This window comes from Triturus cristatus, chromosome 6, assembly GCF_964204655.1.
Source record: "Triturus cristatus chromosome 6, aTriCri1.1, whole genome shotgun sequence".
Classification (NCBI taxonomy): Eukaryota; Metazoa; Chordata; class Amphibia; order Caudata; family Salamandridae; genus Triturus; species Triturus cristatus.
In genome coordinates this window covers 107772425-107794613 of record NC_140589.1, presented here as the reverse complement: position 1 = coordinate 107794613, position 22189 = coordinate 107772425, and the positions used below count along the sequence as shown (strand labels likewise).

Below are 22189 nucleotides of genomic sequence, written 5' to 3'. Positions count from 1 at the left end.
GTATTGCAGCTGCAGGCGTCGTCGTGGAGTCCAGGAGAGGTGTCACTGAGGTAAACTCAAGCTCAGGACTGCTGGGGAACCTTCTTAGAACTGGTGGGCCACTTGGACTTCAGCTGTAAGCGTCTGGTGCATAGGTAGGTCTGCTTAAATGGCTCAGCAGGGCACTAGAGCTCTTCTTGAGTTACTCTGTGGACAGGGCTGTTGTCCTCTGGGGTTCTTGGTCTTTAGGGAAGGCAGGCTTTGCACCCAGGGTTGTGGACATTGCTGGGTCTGTAGGACGGGTTGCTTTTTGGAGCAGTGTAGGAGGCTAGCTTAGTATATGGTACACACTTATCTAAATGAAGCACCTTGCACTAATCCAGGCAACCCTTATGGTGGTTTTAGTGGTTTAAGACAACCATAGAAAGCTCTTTAAGTGGTAGCTGTGAAGCGCAACCTTCAGGCTCATCCAGAAGGAGCGTTAAGCAGCTTGTTATACTAGATCTAATCAATTTCAATTCAATTTAATCAGCTTTATTCGGTGCAATAGATCTCACCATAAAAGCAAACTTTTATTAGAACATTCCTACATTTACATTATCATTTCTGGTTCATACAGTTACCAAAAAGTTTTAAAATGCATTTATAAAACATACAAAATACATAAAATAATCATTAAAACGTGCTTAGAGGGCTAGAGACAACAATACGTTGTAGGCTAATCAGGGGACATTACATCCAATTTTGAGAAATAAAATATTGGTACATAAGGGTACATAACAATTCCTAAAGTGCATAGTGCCACATCTTAACAAGAATACATAGAAAATCCCACAAAAGTACAACAACAACAGTAATATCCACATTCAGTCCAGTTCATTTACGGATTAAGACATTTTGATTAAATAACCTCAGCCATTTTTAGTCCGAACTGTCCTCTGGTATTTCTTAGCCTAACTGCAACCTTTAAAAATGTTGTTATACATGCATGGGTCAGTGGGTACTCAGCTCTTTGTAAATGTAATAAGGCAACCTTAACTTGTCTAAAATTGCTGTTTTTTAATAATCTTACTAGATAGCGACGCCTGGAGAAAGAATAAAAAGGGCATAATAATACACAATGAAGGGTATCCTGCGGAGATTTATTATCGCAGCCGCAGGTACCCTTCTGCTCAATAGTGGCGGTAAAACCAGAAGGGACCGCTAGTAGATGGTGTATAAGATTGAGCCTAAAACGGGTAAACAGGAACCTATTTTGTGCATTGTGCATAAGAGTAAGATATGGTTCCATGCCATCTATTGTTAGGTCTCGCCTGATCCAGCGCATGCGCTGGTCTGGCCGAGACATTTTGTATAAGGGCTTTTCAAAGTGCTGCCGTGGCCTAAAGCTTCAGTGCACGTGAACGTGCACGCGCGCAGCGCCATGTGTCTTTCCTCCGCAGCACGCGATCGCAATCATTTTCGCGGCCGCGTGGCCAAAGCTTGTGTATTTTAATGCTTTTTTTATTTTAAAGCTTTTGTAGAATCGTAACCGCACTTTGGCGGCCATGGCCGCGTGGCCAATGCTTGTTTCTCCTAGGTCCAATAACAAAGCGACCCCCACCCCTCCAAAACACACTCCGGACATCTTGGTCACGCTTGAATGAAGTCTCTAGGCCGATTCAGCGCACACAAACAAATCCACCGATTTGTGTTTTACCCATTGTGGGGAGGGGGCATCGATCTGTCACCACAGCCTTAACCCTTTGTGCACCTAATAAGGATGCGCCCGTGAGCAGCGGGTAACTCGTCAACTTCCAAACTCTTTAAACACGTTTTTTAGGCTTTCTTTTTAAGGCACCCGCTCCACCGCCAGGAGGGTTAAATGTGAGAAGCAACAACCGTGTCTGTCCGGCTCAGTTGCATTTGAGTTACAGACGGAGAAAGAGGGGGCGGGCGGAGGAGGTTTAATGTAATCTTCGATTGGAACAGTAAGAAACGACGTCCCTCCTTCACTGTAACCTCACTTCTACACACTATTTGTTAACCCCTACTCACTGCAGCAGAGTTAAAGCAGGCACAAAAATATGTCCAATCATCTTTGTTAATTTGGGTGTGGAGGTCGGGGGATACTGTGGCATTTTTTCACTAGCTTTAGAACGGACCCCTGCCGCACAATTTGACCTGAGTGAAGACGGTAGTACTAGTTATTCACATCGACGTATTTTGATCTGCTACTTCCCCCCAAAAAGTCTGCCAACATTTATTACGCTTTCCGTGAAACCTCGTCAAGCCCTCCACTCGCTATTTCCAACAACGTTTAGGTAGGTAAGTATGCGTATCTTTTGTGGGGGTACTGAGAAGACCCACCCCAACACGCACAGACCTGTTCTATTTGGTGCGAAGCCCTCCGCAGAGGAAATCTTCCGAGGAATCTCGTTGTTCCTCAAAGTTTACGAACCGATATTCAGCACTTTCAAGACCAGCGCGCGCACGCACTTATGCTGCCCGCCGAATGTCCGTGTACTCCTCCTGGGTGGAATTATGTTGGTGAATGGCGCATTGATTTAGCACGGGACCTGATGCACGGTCCTTAACGTGGCTGCCTCCTCGTTCTCCCAGCGCTGCGTTGCTCCCACCTGGGCACCCTTACCTGTCCTGCCTTCTCTCTTCATGACCGTCTCCAGCGTTGTCTCTGCACCCCTCACTCAGTCCGGAATCGCCCCATGGCGCTCTTCGACCCATTTAAACCACTCTGCGCCCCCTTTTTCAAAAGAGAACCCCTCCACACAAAGCACCACGGGACCATCAAAACAGCAGGGTTTCAAAACCTTAGTTGGAAGAGCAGGTTTCTTGTCGTAAATGCGACGGGGTTCCTTACGGCTGTGTCAGCCGTTCCTTTCTGGGACGGGGGTTGTCAGTTTTCTCTTTCTGGTTGCAGAAAGAGATGCTTAAAAGCGGGGACTAAGTTCGTTCACTTCGCTTTTTAGACCAACAGGGCAGGAATATGCGGTGTGTTTAAATCTATCATGTATTTTCCGCCCTAACCACACAGGCACATTGTGTTATGGTTTGCAGAAGGGATCGGGGCTACATCACTTCTACACTGTGCTATACTTGTAGTATGTCCCGTTTGAAGATACGTTGCATTTACATAAACCATATCCAAGTGCTTATTTGCGCATGGCGCACTTTCCTGCTGCGTGGTGAAATACGAGTCTATTATGGATGAATGGTTTATTAAAGTATAGCGCATCACCGGACTCTGAGCGTTCGTCTTTTATCAGTCACACAGGATAAAGTTATGTGCTCATGGTCACACACGTTGATTCAGTGGGTATGCTGGCGTTGAAATTAAGAGTGAGCCCTGTTTTCTTGGACATCTGTGTTTGTGTGGACTGCAAGGGTGTGTGTCGTGAACAATCGAGTAATATGCAGCATTTGTTTTGTGCAGTGCTGACTGCTGGGGCTGGTCCACTTCTAAACACTCTATTGATTGTTAAAGCATGTCGCCAGCAAACCACTCACAACAAGGGAGTTCTACCCACCCGCCTAATTGTTTTCCACCTTAATGGTGCTCCTAGCAGCGGTTGGTGAAATTGCAATCGCCAAAAACACAATTGAATGCAGCATCTACAGAGTGAGAAAACTGCACCCCCATTCCCCGAAGAGTGCATAATTAATAGAGCTGGCATCGCTGCCTGCATGCACTACAGTTTAGATGCTTATGCCACACTTTCGTGTACAAATAACATGCATTGCTTGTGGCAGGGGTTTAAGTGTGCCGGGTCCTAAAAAGCAGGTGCTGAGACGAGTCTCTATCGGGCTCTCCATTTTTGCCCTCACGTGAAAATAAAATCTTAACTCTGCAGCAGTACCACACTTCACTGCCTTTGGGATAACTTTGAATAGACTCGTTATAGTTCTTTCACTGTCTCATCATTTCAAAAAGGAAGCTTTGTCAATGTTCTATTCAATGGATATATATATATATATATATATATATATATATATATATATATATATATATATATATATATATATATATATATATATATATATATATATATATATATATATATATATATATATATATATATATATATATATATATATATATATATATATATATATATATATATAGTTTTATATAGCGCAAACTTGACCCGAATCGGGTATCAGAGCGCTTTACATAGCACCAGGTGCGTTACATGAGGACACATTCATTGGGTCTCGCCTGACCCAGCGCATGCGTTGGTCTGCCGAGACTTAATGAGAGGGCTCCAAAAAGTGCTACCAGGCCAGCCTAGAGCTACAGTGCATGTGCGCGGGCGCCGCGCTTTACTGCGATTACTTTTACGGCTGCTTTGATGTTTGCTCGCGATCGCTTTGCATGGCCAATAGGTATCGCTTTTGGGACCTTATAAGTATTTAGTTATGCAACTGTTGCATGGCTAAACACTTATAAGGTCCCAAAGGCGAGACCTATTGGCTATGCCAATGCTTGTTTTTACCATGCTATAAGCGCAGACTATCTGCTTCCTGCCTTCAATGTAGGCTCTGCACTCAACAGCTTTTGCCAGAAGCATACTCTTAATTCTATTCTTATCTTGAGGACCAATTATAGTAGGGTTGGTGAACAGATCTATACATTCTATTCCCTCCAGGGTGGTTTTTACATATTTGAGCCACGGGATACACATCCCCTTATCCCTACTAGTGCAGTCTTTGATAATTTGCCTGCTTAGATCTGCATGAGTGTTGGACCAGATTCTGAGCCAAGCCATAATGTCTGGCCTTGATCAGGTCCTCGATGTATGACCTCCCTAGTTCAGCATGAATGATATGGGCCGGGGAACTTTGAGGGGTTTTGAGTATCTTTCTCAGAAATTTATTTTCCTCAATCTGTATTTGCCGAGTCCCAGCAAAGCCCCAAACTTCTGCTCCATACATTACTTTGGAGCAGCAAATAGAATCATACAGGTGCATAACCTGTTCTGGTGACCACCAACCCAGCCTTCGTCCATAGTTCATTATAACCCCTGATGACGAGACCAATTTTGTGCTCCGTTCTTCGATTAAAAAATTTAAATTTAAAAGCCCATCAAATAAAAGACCCAGATAAGAAAAAGTTTTCACTTGTTCTAATATGTGTGTGCCTATTCTATAGGTATATTTTTTACAGGGTGTAGTTCCTGCTAGCAAGACATAAGATTTAGATAAGTTGGCTGACGGGTCTAATGTATTCATAAAATCAGCAAAACCGTCTATTAGACACTGCAGACCTTTCGGAGTTCGTGCCAATAGGACCGCATCATCAGCATATAGTAGCACCGGGATTGAGCGGGAGCCCACCCTTGGAGTGTCTACATTCAACTTGCACAGTGCCTTTTCCAGTTCATTAATATACAAAGAGAACAGGAACGGGGCCAATATACAGCCCTGTCTCACTCCACTGGTACAACAAAAAGATGCAGTTGTATCTCCAGCTAAATTAAAACGTACTTTGGCGGAGGTATTCCAATAGAGTGCTCTCATAATATTTACTAGGCCTGGATCTACTCCTAGTCTGATCATAAGGCCCCATAATTTTTCTCTATTCACGCGATCAAATGCGCCCGAGAGATCCATAAACCCCAAATATACTGCCTGATCACTTGCTATAGTATATTTGGCCACTAATAAATAAAGGTTCAGACACTGATCTGTTGTTGATCTGCCATTCCTAAATCCATATTGAAGATCTGAAATTATATGATGTTCTTCAGCCCAATCTAGCAAACGGTTTAATATTGCTCTACCTAGGACTTTCGCCGTCACATCAATTAAAGATATGGGGCGATAGCACTGTGGATCATCCTTTTTTTCCTTTTTTGAATATTGGCACTATAGTTGCCGATGCCCATGAGCGTGGCATGCATACGGCAATAGCTACATTAATTACACGTGTTAGTATAGGGGCCCAAAATTCTATTTTATTTAAAAGAAAGCTCTTTAAGTGGTAGCTGTGAAGCGCAACCTTCAGGCTCATCCAGAAGGAGCGTTAAGCAGCTTGTTATACTAGATCTAATCATATAGTGTAGGTTAAATTAAAAAGAACCACACAGTGTATATAAAAATATATCTATTTATTACACAACACTCACTAACACATTGGTATACCTCCTACCCAGAGATATCGACACAAATAAACAACAAATCTTCAGTTGCAAATAAGGTAAGTAGCACAAAATACTGTGGTCTCCAGGGAAAGTAAAAACCATATACTAAAAAAGTGGAATGCGAACTGCAACCGAAGTCTGAACTTGAACCAGGAGACTCAGAGGAGCAGGGGACACAAGAAACCACCCAAGGTAAGACCTCACCTTTTTTCTCAAGGGCAGTGTTTGGGCCACTCCACTTGTCTTGGAGAGCTGCTGGTGCCACAGGCTCCAACACCCACGCTTTCTGTCCTGGCTGGTAAATAGTCAGTACAACCTTTTGGCCATGCCAAGCTTTCTGAAGCTCCTGGCTGGCCTCAAAGATATTGCTGGCCTTCTTTATGTACTCAACCATACGTGAACATAGGCCAAGTACATAGTCTACAATGTCTCATCTCATTGGCTCAACTTTTACTCTTTTCTAATGGGGTGATCGGGCTCATTAAGTGGCTTGGTTTTTCTATTGTTTTCAAAATAAATTCTTTATACGGCGATTTAAATGTCTCTGCTCAGCCTATGTGAATCTAAAAAATATTCCACCACTGCTGAACTGTAGTTACATGTTAGTAAATTGTTTCTGACAAGTCAGTAACTTTCCTTTCTATTGCTAGTGGGCTCGAAATGCTTTTTTTAACCACCTGGTTTTATTAATTTAACGGTGACATCTAACCCAGTGCTTGCATGAATGGGAGTGTGATATTGAAATGAGAAAACAGGTTGCAATTGATAATGATCTAATAATTTGCCTTGTTTTAGTTAAACACATTTATCTGGAAAATTCTTTGTTACAAGTATCACGCTCACAGTGAACAGATGTGCACTCGTCGAATGGGGGCTTCTCAATCTCTATATTTGTCTAGTGGTTAATAACCAATATTGGAGTGTTGAGCCAGTGCTTCAAAATTGTCATATAGGCTAGTAATAAATCATGTGAAATTGCTTATAGAAACATCAAAGAAAAAACGTCAGTCATTGGAAGCACTTCAGGAGTCAGTTAAGCCCCTAATTAGTACATTATTGGAGTTGTACATTAAGAATGAAGCCAGTGGAGACTCAAAGCAGATTTGCCTAATGCCAACAGTAAGATATACTATCCTCCATTTGCACTGTTGTTATGAAAGGACATTGGATATTTTCTATTTTATTTAATCTTTCAACCGTTGTTACCTTTTAGGTTCAGAATTTCTGATGCCAGTCACTGGATTTTACTGTGAGCTCTGTGAAGATTTCTTTGGAGATCAGCTATGTGCCGAACAGCATGTTAAAAGCTACAGTCATAATGAAAGTTATAAGGTTAGTTCCCAACGCATCCTGTTCACTGGGGGCTGGTGTATAATTTCTCCTTCCTTTAATTATTGACACTGTTCCCTTTTACAACTTATTTTGGTCTTTGCACTCTGATTGACAAATGTAACTTGAATTTCTTCTGCATATGTTGTAAAAGTAACCCACCAAAAAAGATATTTTTGCACATGCAAACTTATTTAGATATTTTACCTTTCACACAGTGCGTTATTTATAATATTTATATTTGTATTTGAGAAGAATTTTGATTGTGTACAACAATCCTGCTGTATTGTTTGGTGTCCCTTTGGCTTAAAGTTATTTTTCCACCATGTGACTTCAGAATCACAGGTAAGACAACGGTGTGGAAATTATGCATGTAATGTCTTGACATGCAGTGACAAGAATGAATGGTCTAAAGCATGACTAGCGGCTTCATGGGGCGTCCCCAGACTAGTCAGGTCCTCGTGCCAACTCCCCCCTAGGATTGTTCTCCTGTCCATCTTGCCCGCAGTCCGCTACCCTCTGCTGCCTTAGGTTTGTTCCTCCTCTGCTCATTTTCTGCCATCTTTTTTGCTCTTTCTGCTCTTTATTTCTGCTCGCTTCTACCCTCTATTTCTGCCTCTGCTTGTTGTTCCCATTATTCTGCCTCTTTCTACTTGTTTTTGACTTATATTTTTCCTCTTTCTGCTTGTTTCTGACCATTATTATTTCACTATCTGCTCGTTTCTGACCTGGTTCTTTGACGGAGACCCAGATACCACTAAGGGTGACAGTGCCACGCCATGCAAATGCTGATTGATTGATTGATAGTCAAATAAACTGAGTATCTGAAAGAAACACGTTAGTTAGATTCCTCACCTTAGAATATCCCCAGGCGTCAGGCTGGATCCGGAAAGATTTTTGTAGCAATACCCCTTGCGCGTCACTAGGCGTCCTCTGCGGCTCCGCGTCCGTCGTTGGCGTCGTGCGCCGGAATGTCGTTAGACGCCGCCCTCGCGCGCTGACGTCAGTTCTTTTTTCCGCGCCAGTAAGCGCCGATCCGGGAAGAGCTTACCCCTAGTCACTTTTTGACTAACTTTTTGACCTCTTTTGGTTACTCGACTCGGCATCTGGTGCCGGTAGGATGCCTGGATTCAAGCATTGTGACGCCTGTCACCGACTGATGTCGGTAACGGATCACCATCGCCGGTGCCTGTACTGCCTGGGGGCTGACCATGACGTGGAGTCGTGCCCCGACTGTCGGGCCTTGACGTCGAAGGCTAGGCGGGAGCGGTCCTGTAAGCTACTCAAGCTTCGACACTCGGCTCCGCGTCGCTCTCGGTCCAGAAGGAGGTCCAAGGACCGTTCGCGGAGCCGCAGCCATCGACATCGCTCGTCGGGATCTTCGGGTAAGTCCCGTCACTCCAAACATTCTAAGAAGTCCAAGCGGCGTCCTTGCTCTTCGGACTCCCCTCGCTGGTCACGCGACCCGGCCAAGGGTCCGGGTGGTTCCACCCCCGCAGCTCTTTCTGAGCCGCAGGAGCCGCGCTCGTCCCCATACCCTCCGGTCCCTGGGACTGACGCGACTCCAGCGGAGGTCAGTGCCTTCCTCTCGGCCATGAGGAATCTGGCTCCGCCGTCGACGCCTGCCGGCGAGCCTTCGGTCCCCGCAGGGTTGACTGGGCGACCTCGTGTGCCGGCGGCTCCGGCCCCGGCGCCGCGAGGGCTCCGGCCCCGACGCCACAGGTCCCCAAGGGATCCAGGCCTGGATCTCTGCCGGCGCCGGTCGAACTCACGACGCCTCCTCCGCCAGCGCCGACACCGGTTCCGCCCCTGACGCCGTCCCCGCACGGCGTTGAGCCTCAGTTTAGCCCTATTCTGGACCCGGCGCCGTCCGACCCTGTTACCGGCGCCGATGGGTGACTGCTTCATCCACCGTCCGGCTCCGATGATTCCTCCTGTCTACCAGGAATCGAATAATGAGGGTGACTGGGAGGGGTCTCAGGACCCTCTGGCCGAACAGGCCCAATTGTCTAAGGACTGGGCAGAGGAATTAGGGGACGCCAGCGGTATGGATACCTCTCCAGACGCTGGATTCATCTCTCCTCAGACTGTGGCCTCGGAGGAAGGTGCAGCCTTTTCTGTGGTGCTGCGCAAGGCGGCCAAAGCCCTGGGGCTCGAGTTGCCTGCTGTGGTTGTGAGGACTAACGTCCTCACCGAGGTCCTTCAACCGACCGCAAGCTCCACGGAGCCTCTGCTGCAGTTTAATGAGGCTCTCATTGACGTTCTCCAGGGCACTTGGTCCAAGCCCTCCACAGTCCCTCCTGTGGACAGGAACGTTGCCCGGCGCCACCGCCCTGCTCCGGGCGACCCCACATTCCTCTCCCACCACCCCACCCCCGAGAGCCTGGTTATCCAGGCCTCTACCTCCCAATCCTCCTTCCCGTCCGCTCCTCCGGATAGGGAATCCAAGAGGTTGGAGCAGTTTGGCAAGAAACTGTTCTCGTCCCTGAGTTTGGGACTGACTCAATCAATCAATCAAGGCATTTATATAGCGCACTACTCACCCGGAGGGTCTCAAGGCGCTAGGGGGGGGGGGGTCCACTACTGCTCAAACAGCCAGGTCTTGAGCTGCTTCCTGAAGGCAAGGTGGTCCTGGGTCAGGCGGAGGTGGTTCTGGAGGGAGTTCCAAGTCTTGGCGGCCAGGTAGGAGAAGGACCTTCCTCCTGTGGTGGCTCTTCGGATGCGGGGGACGGTGGCGAGGGCGAGGGCGTGGCCGGTTGATCGAAGCTGGCGAGTGGGAGCGTAGAAGTTGAGGCGGCTGTTGAGGTATCCTGGGCCTTGGTTGTGTAGGGCTTTGTGTGCGTGGGTGAGGAGACGGAAGGTGATTCTCTTGTTGACCGGACGCCAGTGCAGATCTCTCAGGTGTTCGGAGATGTGGCTGCGACGGGGGATGTCCAGGATGAGTCGTGCTGAGGCGTTCTGAATCCGCTGGAGTCTCTTCTGGACTTTGGCGGTGGTTCCGGCGTAGAGGGAGTTGCCGTAGTCCAGACGGCTGGTGACGAGGGCCTGGGTGACCGTCTTCCTGGTCTCGGTGGGGATCCACCGGAAGATCTTGCGTAGCATGCGCAGGATGTTGAAGCACGACGAGGAGACGGCGTTGACTTGTCTGGTCATGGAGAGGGAGGAGTCCAGGATGAAGCCCAGGTTGCGTGCGTAGTCTGTTGGTTTGGGTGCGCTGCCCAGAGCGGGGGGCCACCAGGAGTCGTCCCAGGAGGAGGGCGAAAATCCCAGGATGAGGACTTCCGTCTTGTCCGAGTTCAGTTTCAGGCGGCTGTTCATCATCCACTTGGCTACGTCTGTCATCCCTTCGTGTAGGTTGGCTCTGGCGGTGGAGGGGTCGTTGGTGAGGGAGAGGATCAGCTGGGTGTCGTCGGCGTAGGAGATGATGTTGAGGTTGTGTTGGCGTGCGATGGCTGCGAGGGGGCTCATGTAGACGTTGATGAGGGTTGGGCTGAGCGAGGAGCCTTGAGGAACGCCGCAGATGACTTCGGTGGCCTCTGATCTGAACGGGGGGAGGCGGACTCTCTGTGTCTTTCCGGCGAGGAACGAGATGATCCATTCCAGTGCCTTCTCCTGGATTCCGACGTTGCTGAGGCGCTGCACTAGGGTACGGTGGCAGACAGTGTCGAAGGCCGCGGAGAGGTCTAGGAGGATGAGGGCCGCTGTTTCTCCGTTGTCGAGCAGGGTTCGGATGTCATCGGTGGCTGCGATCAGGGCGGTCTCGGTGCTGTGGTTGGCCCGGAAGCCAGACTGCGAGAGGTCGAGGGATCCGTTTGTCTCGAGGAAGGCAGCCAGCTGCTTGTTGATGGTCTTCTCGATGAGTTTTGCAGGGAACGGGAGCAGCGAGATGGGGCGGTAGTTCTTGAGGTCGGTGGGGTTGGCTGATGGCTTCTTTAGTAGAGCGCTTAGTTCGGCGTGCTTCCAGCTCTCCGGGAAGGTAGCGGTGTCGAAGGAGGTGTTGATGATGTCCCGCAGGTGGGGTGCGATGACAGCGTCGGCCTTGTTGAAGACGTGGTGAGGGCAGGGGTCGGTCGGGGATCCGGAGTGGATGGAGTTCATCGTGCGGACGGGTCTTCGGTGCTGATCGGGGGCCAGGCGCGGAGGGTGGTGGTGGGGGGCGGTGGTTCAATCGTGGTGTGTGTCGGATGAGTGCTGAAGCTGTTGTGTATGTCCGCGGTCTTGTTGTGGAAGTAGGAGGCGAGGGAGTTGCAGAGGTCTTGTGAAGGGGTGATGTCGTTGTTTCCGGCGTTGGGGTTGGAGAGCTCTTTAACGATGTTGAAGAGTTCCTTGCTGTTGTGGGCGTTGTTGTCCAGTCGTTCCTTGAATGCATTTTTCTTGGTGGCGTGGATCAGTTGGTGGTGTTTTCGGGTGGCGAGCTTGAGGGCAGTCATGTTGTTCGGTGTTGGGTCTCTGCGCCAGGCTTTCTCGAGGGCTCGGCAGTTCTTCTTGGAGCTCTTGAGTTCGTCGGTGAACCATGGGGCTTTCTTGCTGCCGGGTCTGCTAGGCGGGGTCTTCAGAGGGGCGAGGTCGTCTGCGCAGTTGCTGGTCCACTTCGCGAGGTTGGTGGCCGCCTGGCTTGGGTTCGTTGTGCTGGTGGGAGGGTTCATGCTCAGGGAAGTCGCGAGCTGGTCGGCTGTGATCTTGTTCCAGCTTCTGCGTGCAGCCTGTTGCTGGTGGTGGTGGATCGTGGCCCTTCTGAAGCTGAAGTGGACGCAGCTGTGGTCCGTCCGGTGGAGTGGCTGAAGGTGATGTCCTTGCTGGATGAGAACACTGGGTCGAGTGTGTGTCCGGCGTAGTGGGTGGGGGTGGTCACCAGCTGCTTGAGACCGAGGTTGTCCAGCAGGGTGGTGGTGTTGCAGTCGTTGTTGTTCTCCAGGTGGAAGTTGAGGTCCCCGAGGAGGATGTAGTCAGCGGAGAGGAGGGCGTGCGGGCTGATGAAGTCGGCGATGTCTTCGCAGAATTGTGTGCGTGGTCCCGGGGGTCTGTAGACGAAGGTGCCTCTGATGGTGGTCTTGGGGTTGATGTGAATCTGGAAGTGCAGGTGTTCGGGGGGTGCGAGGGTGTCGGTCGTGATGCGGATGGTGTTTCTGTGGATGATGGCGATGCCTCCTCCTGTCTGGTTGACGCGGTCCCTCCGGATGATCTTGTAGCCGTCCGGGATGGCGATGGCGATGTCTGTTTCCGTGAGGTAGGCGACGTCTGGGGCTGTGGTGTCGAGCAGGTTCCAGAGCTCGACGGCGTGTCTGTGGATGGAGCGGGTGTTGAGCAGGATGCACTTGAGGTGGTTGCTGCTGGTGCTCGGCTTGGTCGGTGCTGGTGTAGTGCAGGTCCGGATGCAGGTGAACTTGCAGGAGTGGCAGCAGAAGGGTCCGTGGGTGCGTCTCGGGGTGGCTCGATAGCAGCCTGGGATTCGACCGGCGTTGAGTGCGTGGAGTTCGGTGGCGTCGTAGGTCCGGCGGGTGGGCTGGTGTCGGCGGGAGCCAGGGGTCCTGGCACTGGGCGTGGTCCAGGCGCGGACGGGCGCAGACGGGCTTACCTTTGGCGCACCTTCGGCGCGCCTGGGGCGCGCCCGTTGCGCGTCAACGCTGCGCGTTTGCCACTCTACCATATGAGGAGCGTGGGGGGGGCAGAGCGAGGGAGGAGCAGCTGGGAGGCGGGAGCGGGGCGGCGAATGGGAAGGGAGAGAGAGGGAAGGGGGACGGGGCCGCAGGGGGGCAGCGGTGGGGAGCGGGCGGGAAACGTAACCGGGGCTGGAGGGGGAACAACGAAAAAGTTACTCCCACTCGCTGTGGGATGCGGTGGAGGACGTGCTGCCCTTGTGCCCGGAGGAGACCCGGGAGCGACTCACCCAAGCACTTGCTAACGGGCGAGATGCAGCGCGGCACGCCATTAGATGTGGACTATGTGAGAAGTTGGCCTGATGTATGATGTCACTAGTTATAGTGTACACCTTATATCAGTCCAAATACCCTTATGGTGATTGGTTGTAAAGTCAACCTTATAGACCAGCTATCCTAGTGGTAGCATGGACAAGAGCAGTCTTAGGCTAAACTCTGAATGGCATGTGAAGCCAGCTGTGATACCATATATAATCCCTCGAATACCAAATGAAAGGACACCACAACAGATATATATATAAAATAAAGTGTATTTATTCTAAGCAAACCCTCAGCACTCTTTATGAGTTTAGAGGTAAGTACAACACAGTCTTATTAATGCATACAGTAAGTCACACAGGTAAGTAATACAGTTAGGCCCTAGGGGCCACGCAAACCATATACTAAATAAGTGGTATAAGAACCACTGTCACGGAAATAGAATAGGCCTAGGCCTAGGGAATCGCTGGGGCTACACTACACTAGCGTTAGTTAGGGAGTGGGAGGCCCACGGGATTCGTGTGCAGAGTGGAAACACTCACGCGTAATGCGTAAAAGTCAATAGCGATGTTACAGTTTAGAAATAGATAGATTTAGGACACTTCCGGAGTAGCTAGGAAGTTGAGACTTGAAAACTAGACACTAGGATAGTCACTATCCTGATGAGCACCGGAGTACCCAAGTTACCTAGCCCACAGGCTGCGGGTGCATAGGGGTGAAGATGCGTCGTTTTCGTCGTCGACTCCTATGGATGCCTGAAGAAAGATGCTGACAGGCAGTCAGGGGAGAGTGTCCGGTGGATCCCAAGGCTGGGATCACGAAGAGAAGAAACCTGCAAGCAGAAGGGACAGAGTCAAGGTCACTAGCCAGTGACCACGTGGAACCAGGAAGGAACCAGGCGATGTCGTGAAGAGTTGCAGGTGAAGGTGAAGCTTGTCGCTGGAGCCAGGAGGACCAGGAAGCGTCGAGGACGACCAGGACCAGGAGGCGAGCTGTCCCACGAAGGCTCTTGCTGTCGGCGGCGTCGAAGTTGGACTAGGACTCACCAAGCCTTGGCAAGCGGAACCCACGAAGAACAAGGGACTTGCTTCTGGTGCAGACCAGGAAGGTCTGGGGTGCTTCTTCTTTGCAGAGAAGCGGGAGCCAGTCTGGAGGAGCCAAACCAGCGCAGAAGATTTTAGGGAGCGTCGTCACAAAGGCCACTAGCCAGCGGGCAAGCAACCGGACAGACGCGGCAAGCAGGAAAATGCTGAAGGGCCCCACGCAGGACTCGTGGAGTGTGGGGGGCTGGTCTTCGGTGCAGATGGTGCTTGGGGTTGGGGCTTCTCAATCCCCGGTGCACAACTTCGAGGGTACCTCAGAAGCTGCGCTGTAAGTTACTAGCCACTTTTCCCAGGTAGCCGGTCCCACGTCGCTCGTCGCCTCCACGGATCTCAGCTCTGCTGCAGATGTGGATGAGGGTCGGAGAAGTCTGGAAATCAAGGCTCTGGTCGGGCTCTGCAGTCGGTTCCTCGTCGAACGTTTCACAAAGCAAAGGGTAGTCACTTGATGGTGCCTGTTTGCACAGGGTAGCCACTCCTTGGCTACAAGGGAGATTCTTCAGTCTTCTTCTTTCGTCGAATGTCGAAGGTCCAGAGTTTCTGTTCAGTTTTGCAGGTTCAGGATAATCTAAAGTCTTGAGGCCCAACTCCCACTCTTATACTAATCTGGGGGGCTGGGATACCTGCTAGGTCACGCCTTATGGGTGGGACCTGGGAGGGGGTGGTTACACCCACTTCCCTTTGTCCAGTTTCGCGCCAGAGCTGGGGCTGGAGTGCCCCAGCGCCGGTTTGAACTGGACTATGCAAGGAACACCTTGTGTGCCCCAGGCATGTCTCATTCCTTTCAGCCCACCCTGCCCCAATACACTAAAGGCTGTCTGGGGAGGTGCTAGCACCTCCCCAAGCAGGAAACCTATTGTCCAGGCCTCCCTGGCTGGGATCCCTCCCAGCAGCAGGAGGTCAGACTTGTGTCGTGGCAGCAGCATCCATTTTGTGATGCTGAGGCTTTGGTCAGAGGCTAACAGTTGAAGTATGATTTTAACATGTCTTTCCCTCTAGAAGGGGGGAATAATATTCTCATGTCCAGAAATGGCATGGGGGTATTATTCCCGAGTGTTAGACACCTTACACGACATGCTTTGATAAAGCCAAACCATAGTTACCATAACCGTCTAAGATTATAAGGCACTTTAAGAGTATATGGTAGGCTATATCATAGAACAGCTATAAGGACATGGTTCCGAAAGCTGCAGACAGGCTCAGCTCATGCTAGAGCACCATCTCACATGGTACCAAGCACTCTGCCTCCAGGATTGTCAAGGCCTGCCATAGGAGTGACTGATAGGTACACATGTGTCTATATGTAAGTTAGGTATAGGAATACTACACCTAAGCAAGGGGTGATTACACGACCTTGCCCCAGCTGAGTGATCAGCCAGTTGTGTCAAAATGGAAGGCCAGGCCAGGGGTGGCACAATACATGCTGCAGCCCCTGGTAGGCCTAGGGTACACCTATGCCCTGGGTACCTAGGGTACACTGTACAGGGGCCAATAAGGTGATCCTATCCAAATGGGTTATGCACCTAAAGTACATAGTAGTAATTTAGAGAGAGAACAGCAGGGCTGTGGGTCTGATTAGCAGGCCCACAGCCACATCTAAGTCGTAAACCAGTAAAGCAAAAGCAAAAAGTGGGGGTGAACATAGAAAGCAGACCCTACTCTCCTACACAACCCCCCCCCAAACTTAGGGACATTAAACTAACCTTGACCAGTTGAGTCTTCATGTTCTAAGTGGAAATATCTGGAGAGTCCATCTGCATTGGCATGGTCAGTCCCAGGTCTATGTTCCACTGTGAAGTCCATCCCCTGTAGGGAAATGGACCACCTAAGAAGTTTGGGATTTTCACCCTTCATCTGATTTAGCCACAAGAGGGGCTTATGGTCTGTCTGAATCTTGAAGTGAGTGCCAAACAAGTATGGCCTCAGCTTCTTCAGGGCCCAAACCACAGCAAAGGCCTCCCTCTCAATAGCTGACCAACGTTTCTCTCTAGGGGTCAGCCTTCTACTTATAAAAGCAATGGGCTGGTCTTGACCATCTACATTCAGTTGTGAAAGAACAGCTCCCACACCTAACTCAGAAGCATCTGTCTGGACAATGAACTCTTTGGAGTAGTCTGGACTTTTCAGAATAGGTGCACTGCACATGGCCTGCTTCAGGTCATCAAATGCTTTTTGACAGCTTGCTGTCCACTGAACTTTCTTTGGCATCTTCTTGGAGGTCAAGTCATTAAGTGGTGTCACTATGGACCCATAGTTCTTAACAAACTTTCTGTAGTACCCAGACAGGCCCAAGAAAGCTCTGACCTGAGTCTGGGTAGTTGGAGGAGCCCAGTCCTTTATGGTCTGGATCTTGCTCTCCAGTGGTTGAACCTGACCCCCACCAACTAGGTGGCCCAGGTATACAACCTTGCTCTGCCCTATCTGGCACTTAGTGGCCTTGATAGTGAGGCCTGCCTTTTGCAGGGCCTCTAAAACATTCCTCAGGTGGACCAGGTGATCCTCCCAGGTGGAGCTAAAGACAGCAATATCATCAAGATAAGCTGCACAATAATCATCCAACCCAGTAAGGACTTGATTCACCAGCCTTTGGAAAGTGGCAGGTGCATTCTTCAAACCAAAGGGCATTACCACAAATTGATAATGTCCTCCTGGGGTCGAGAAAGCAGTTTTGGCCTTTGCACTCTCAGCTAGTCTGATTTGCCAGTAGCCTGCTGTTAGGTCAAATGTGCTCAAAAACTTAGCAGCTGCCAGTCTGTCAATGAGCTCATCTGCCCTAGGTATTGGGTGGGCATCTGTCCTAGTGACAGCATTGAGACCTCTGTAATCCACGCAAAACCTCATCTCTCTCTTACCATCTTGGGTGTGAGGTTTTGGCACAAGGACTACAGGACTAGCCCAAGGGCTCTCTGAAGGTTCAATGACTCCCAGCTCCAACATCTTTTGTACCTCAACTTTTATGCAGTCCCTGACATGGTCAGGTTGCCTGTAGATTTTACTCTTCACAGGCAGACTGTCACCAGTGTCCACCTCATGGGTGCACCAGTTTGTCTGACTTGGGGTCAGAGAGAACATATGTCTGTAGGCCTGCAGAACTTGTCTGCAGTCCTGTTGCTGATGGACAGTGAGGCTGTCAGAAAAGACCACACCATCAACTGAGCCATCATCAGGGTTCTGAGTCAACAGGTCTGGGAGAGGGTCACTCTCTTCCTCCTGCCCCTCATCTGTAGCCATGAGTAGCCCCATGTCTGCCCTGTCAACATATGCCTTCAATCTGTTGACATGAAGCACCCTGTGGGGGCTTCTGGGAGTCCCAAGGTCCACCAAGTAGGTGACTTCTCCCTTTTTCTCAACAATAGTGTGGGGTCCAGACCATTTGTCTTGGAGTGCTGCTGGGGCCACTGGCTCCAACACCCACACTTTCTGTCCTGGCTGGTAAACAGTCAGTACAGCCTTTTGGTCATGCCAAGCTTTTTGGAGTTCTTGGCTTGCCTCAAGGTTTTTAGAAGCCTTCTTCATATACTCTGCCATCCTGGAGCGGAGACCAAGTACATAATCCACTATGTCTAGTTTGGGTTGTCTGAGAGGTCTCTCCCATCCTTCCTTCACCAAACACAGGGGTCCTCTTACAGGATGCCCAAACAAAAGCTCAAAAGGGCTGTAGCCAACCCCCTTTTGTGGGACCTCTCTGTAAGCAAACAGAAGGCAGGGTAAAAGGATGTCCCATCTTCGCCTAAGCTTGTCTGGTAATCCTTTTATCATTCCCTTTAGGGTCTTGTTGAATCTCTCAACAAGCCCATTGCACTGTGGGTGATAGGGTGTGGTGAACTTATAGTTAACACCACACTCCTTCCACATTGCAGTCAAGTATCCTGACATAAAGTTGGCACCTCTGTCAGAAATGACCTCCTTTGGAAAGCCCACTCTGGAGAATACTCCAAGCAGGGCCCTTGCCACAACAGGAGCTGTTGTGGTCCTCAGGGGAATTGCTTCTGGGTACCTGGTGGCATGGTCCACTATCACCAGTATGAATCTGTGCCCAGATGCTGTTTGTGGGTCCATTGGTCCTACAATATCTATGCCCACTCTTTCAAAGGGGACCCCCACCACAGGTAGTGGTATGAGGGGGGCCTTTGTGGTGCCACCTGATTTGCCACTGGCTTGGCAGGTGACACAGGAGCGACAAAACTCCTTAGTATCTTCTGACATATGGGGCCAGTGAAAGTGAGGGACAAGCCTGTCCCAAGTCTTGTTCTGGCCTAAATGTCCTGCAAGGGGAATATCATGGGCCAAGGTTAGAAGGAAGCCCCTGAACTTCAGTGGTATGACCAACCTCCTGGATGCACCAGGCTTGGGGTCTCTAGCCTCTGAGTACAGTAGCCCTTCATCCCAATACACTCTATGGGTACCTTGAGCATTCCCTGCAGCCTCAGCAGCAGCCAGCTGTCTGAGGGGTTCAAGAGAGGGGCAGTCTAATTGAGCCTGCCTCAGATCTGCCCTGGAAGGTCCCCCTGTCCCAAGAAACTCAACCTGATCAGGTTCAAGTTCTTCTAGGACAGTTCCTTCAGGGCTCTCAGAATCATCCTCCTGGGAGGGCTGATCCACCACCTGAGGCAGGGGGGAAGGCACAGCCTTAACCCTACTGCTCTTTCTCTTGGAGTGTGACTGGTCCATAGTTTCAGGATCCAGCACTTGTTCAGTGTTGCACTTTTTGGCCTGTGACCTGGTCACAGCAAGGACATGTGCATCTATCCCCAGCATTTCTGCATGGGTCCTATACTCCACTTCAGACCAAACTGAAGTTTCAAGATCATTGCCCAGTAAACACTCTACAGGAAGGTCTGAACTAACAACAACTTTCTTGAGGCCAGTTACCCCTCCCCAGGAGAAGTTAACAATAGCCACACTATGGGAGGTAGTGGCATTGCTAGCGTTGGTCACTAGGTAATTCTCACCTAGTATGATCTGTCCAGGGTCCACAAAAGCAGGTGTCACCATTGTGACACTAGCCCCAGTGTCCCTGTAGGCCTGAGCCATTCTTTGGTTGATAAAAGGTGTCTGTCTGTACTTGCCCAGGTTACTGGGGCCTACAGTAGAGGACAAAGCTAAGTCCCCATCACAGATCAGGACAGCCTGAGTAGGCACTCTGACTAGGCCAGAATCCTCCTCAGTTCCCAGGGTTAACCCTACTACACCCTTTTGCTGGGAACCACCACTTACAGCTGAACTAGGGGGTACAGTTGCCTTAGGGGCAATGGTGGCTGGGGGCTTATCCTTTTTGGTGCACTCACTAAACCAATGTGAGGTAGACTTACAATAGTTGCACCATGGTTTCTTTTGGCCTTCTTTCTTCTTATCCTTTTTGGAACCACCCTCCCCCTGAGCCTTTTGGGGGCCTGGTGAAGACTTCTGGTCTTTTTGTTTCTGCTCATTACCCTTCTGGTCTGCCTTTTTCTGATCACCGCCCTGGTTCTGGTTTTTCTGCTTAACTCTAGTCCTGACCCATCTATCTGCCTTCTTTCCCAATTCTTGGGGAGAAGTCAGATCAGAATCAATCAGGTGTTGATGCAATAGCTGGTTTTGACAGTTGTTAAGTATTTGTTCTCTCATGATCAAATTATACAATCCTGTATAGTCCTTAACCTTACTTCCCAATAGCCAGCCTTCCAGAGCCTTAGTGGCACAATCTACAAAGTCAGTCCAGTCCTGAGTCTGTGTCTTCTGGGTATCCCTGAACAACAACCTGTATTGTTCAGTGGTTAGGCCAAACCCATCAATCAGAGCACTCTTCAGGACAGTGTAATTATCTGCATCCTCATCACTAACTGTGAGGAGCTTGTCTCTTCCTTTCTCAGAGAAGGAGAGCCACAAGATAGCTGCCCACTGACTTTGGGGTACCTGCTGTACTTTGCAAGCTCTCTCCAAAGCAGTTATCCATTTGTGGATGTCATCCCCACACTTGTAGGGAGGGACAATCTTGCTCAGGTTTCTATTATCATAGTGCCTGTCTCTATCTCTAGGAATGTTGCTGCCACCAGTGGGTTCTAACCCACTTAACTTTTGTTCTCTAGCCAGAGCAAGCTTCTCTTTGGCAAGGGCAAGTTCTTCCCTCTGAATCCTCAGATTAGCCTCCCTCATTCTGGCTGCATGCTCCTTTCTCTCAGGTGAAGTCATTCCCCTGTGAGAGGAAGCATTAGAGGTGTTAGAGACATGGGAGTGGATGGATTCCCTTGAAGGGGATCTGTCCCTCCTGCTTCTCTGTGAATGTCTACTTGTGGGTCTGTATGGGGGGACCCCATGCAAACTCCCATGTAAACTTAAGTTAGCCTGGCTAAGTCTCCTTACTTGGCTCTGGCTGTCTACCTCCCCATCTGAAGGCCCATCTGACTCCTCTGTGGTGGGTAGACCCTCCTCTGCGCCTAGGGCACCTTCCTGTGATGCCCTCTGAGCATCATACTCCTCTAGGAGTTGTCTTAACTGAAGGAGGGTAGGGTTTGCACCCTGTTTTATTCCTCTGGAGGTACACAATTGTCTCATCTCCTGGAATGTTAAGGTATCATACCTAGAGGGGGTCTTCTGCAGACCTGCCCCTCCTGAGAGAGCATCTACTTGATCTCCTCCCAGAGGCATGATCTAGTGAGGGTGTGGTGTGTGCACCTACCTACACTAGTTGTATCTACTAAACCTTTCTAGTAGTTGTAGTCAGGGTGTGTTATTCCCTTCAACCTACAACTACAAAGTCCAGTAGGACTTAAGTATAATAATCTATGTTATATGTACCTAGACAATATCTGTGTGATCTTTCAATTTAGTATCTCAAGATTACAATGGTATTACAACAGCAAGCTCAGATCCCAACCGCTGCTCACCAATGTGAGAAGTTGGCCTGATGTATGATGTCACTAGTTATAGTGTACACCTTATATCAGTCCAAATACCCTTATGGTGATTGGTTGTAAAGTCAACCTTATAGACCAGCTATCCTAGTGGTAGCATGGACAAGAGCAGTCTTAGGCTAAACTCTGAATGGCATGTGAAGCCAGCTGTGATACCATATATAATCCCTCGAATACCAAATGAAAGGACACCACAACAGATATATATATAAAATAAAGTGTATTTATTCTAAGCAAACCCTCAGCACTCTTTATGAGTTTAGAGGTAAGTACAACACAGTCTTATTAATGCATACAGTAAGTCACACAGGTAAGTAATACAGTTAGGCCCTAGGGGCCACGCAAACCATATACTAAATAAGTGGTATAAGAACCACTGTCACGGAAATAGAATAGGCCTAGGCCTAGGGAATCGCTGGGGCTACACTACACTAGCGTTAGTTAGGGAGTGGGAGGCCCACGGGATTCGTGTGCAGAGTGGAAACACTCACGCGTAATGCGTAAAAGTCAATAGCGATGTTACAGTTTAGAAATAGATAGATTTAGGACACTTCCGGAGTAGCTAGGAAGTTGAGACTTGAAAACTAGACACTAGGATAGTCACTATCCTGATGAGCACCGGAGTACCCAAGTTACCTAGCCCACAGGCTGCGGGTGCATAGGGGTGAAGATGCGTCGTTTTCGTCGTCGACTCCTATGGATGCCTGAAGAAAGATGCTGACAGGCAGTCAGGGGAGAGTGTCCGGTGGATCCCAAGGCTGGGATCACGAAGAGAAGAAACCTGCAAGCAGAAGGGACAGAGTCAAGGTCACTAGCCAGTGACCACGTGGAAC

The 22189-nt window shown here is 49.5% G+C and overlaps 1 protein-coding gene across 3 annotated transcripts in view; it reads left to right on the top strand.

The window, feature by feature from the left end:
* Positions 1-22189, top strand: part of LOC146816467 (uncharacterized) — a 589990-nt gene that overhangs the window by 555632 nt on the left and 12169 nt on the right. For all 3 annotated transcript variants that reach the window (XM_085610299.1, XM_085610297.1, XM_085610298.1), the window contains one exon: positions 7333-7451. In XM_085610299.1, coding sequence (XP_085466425.1) covers positions 7333-7451 — 119 coding nt within the window. The remainder of the gene's footprint in view (positions 1-7332; positions 7452-22189) is intronic.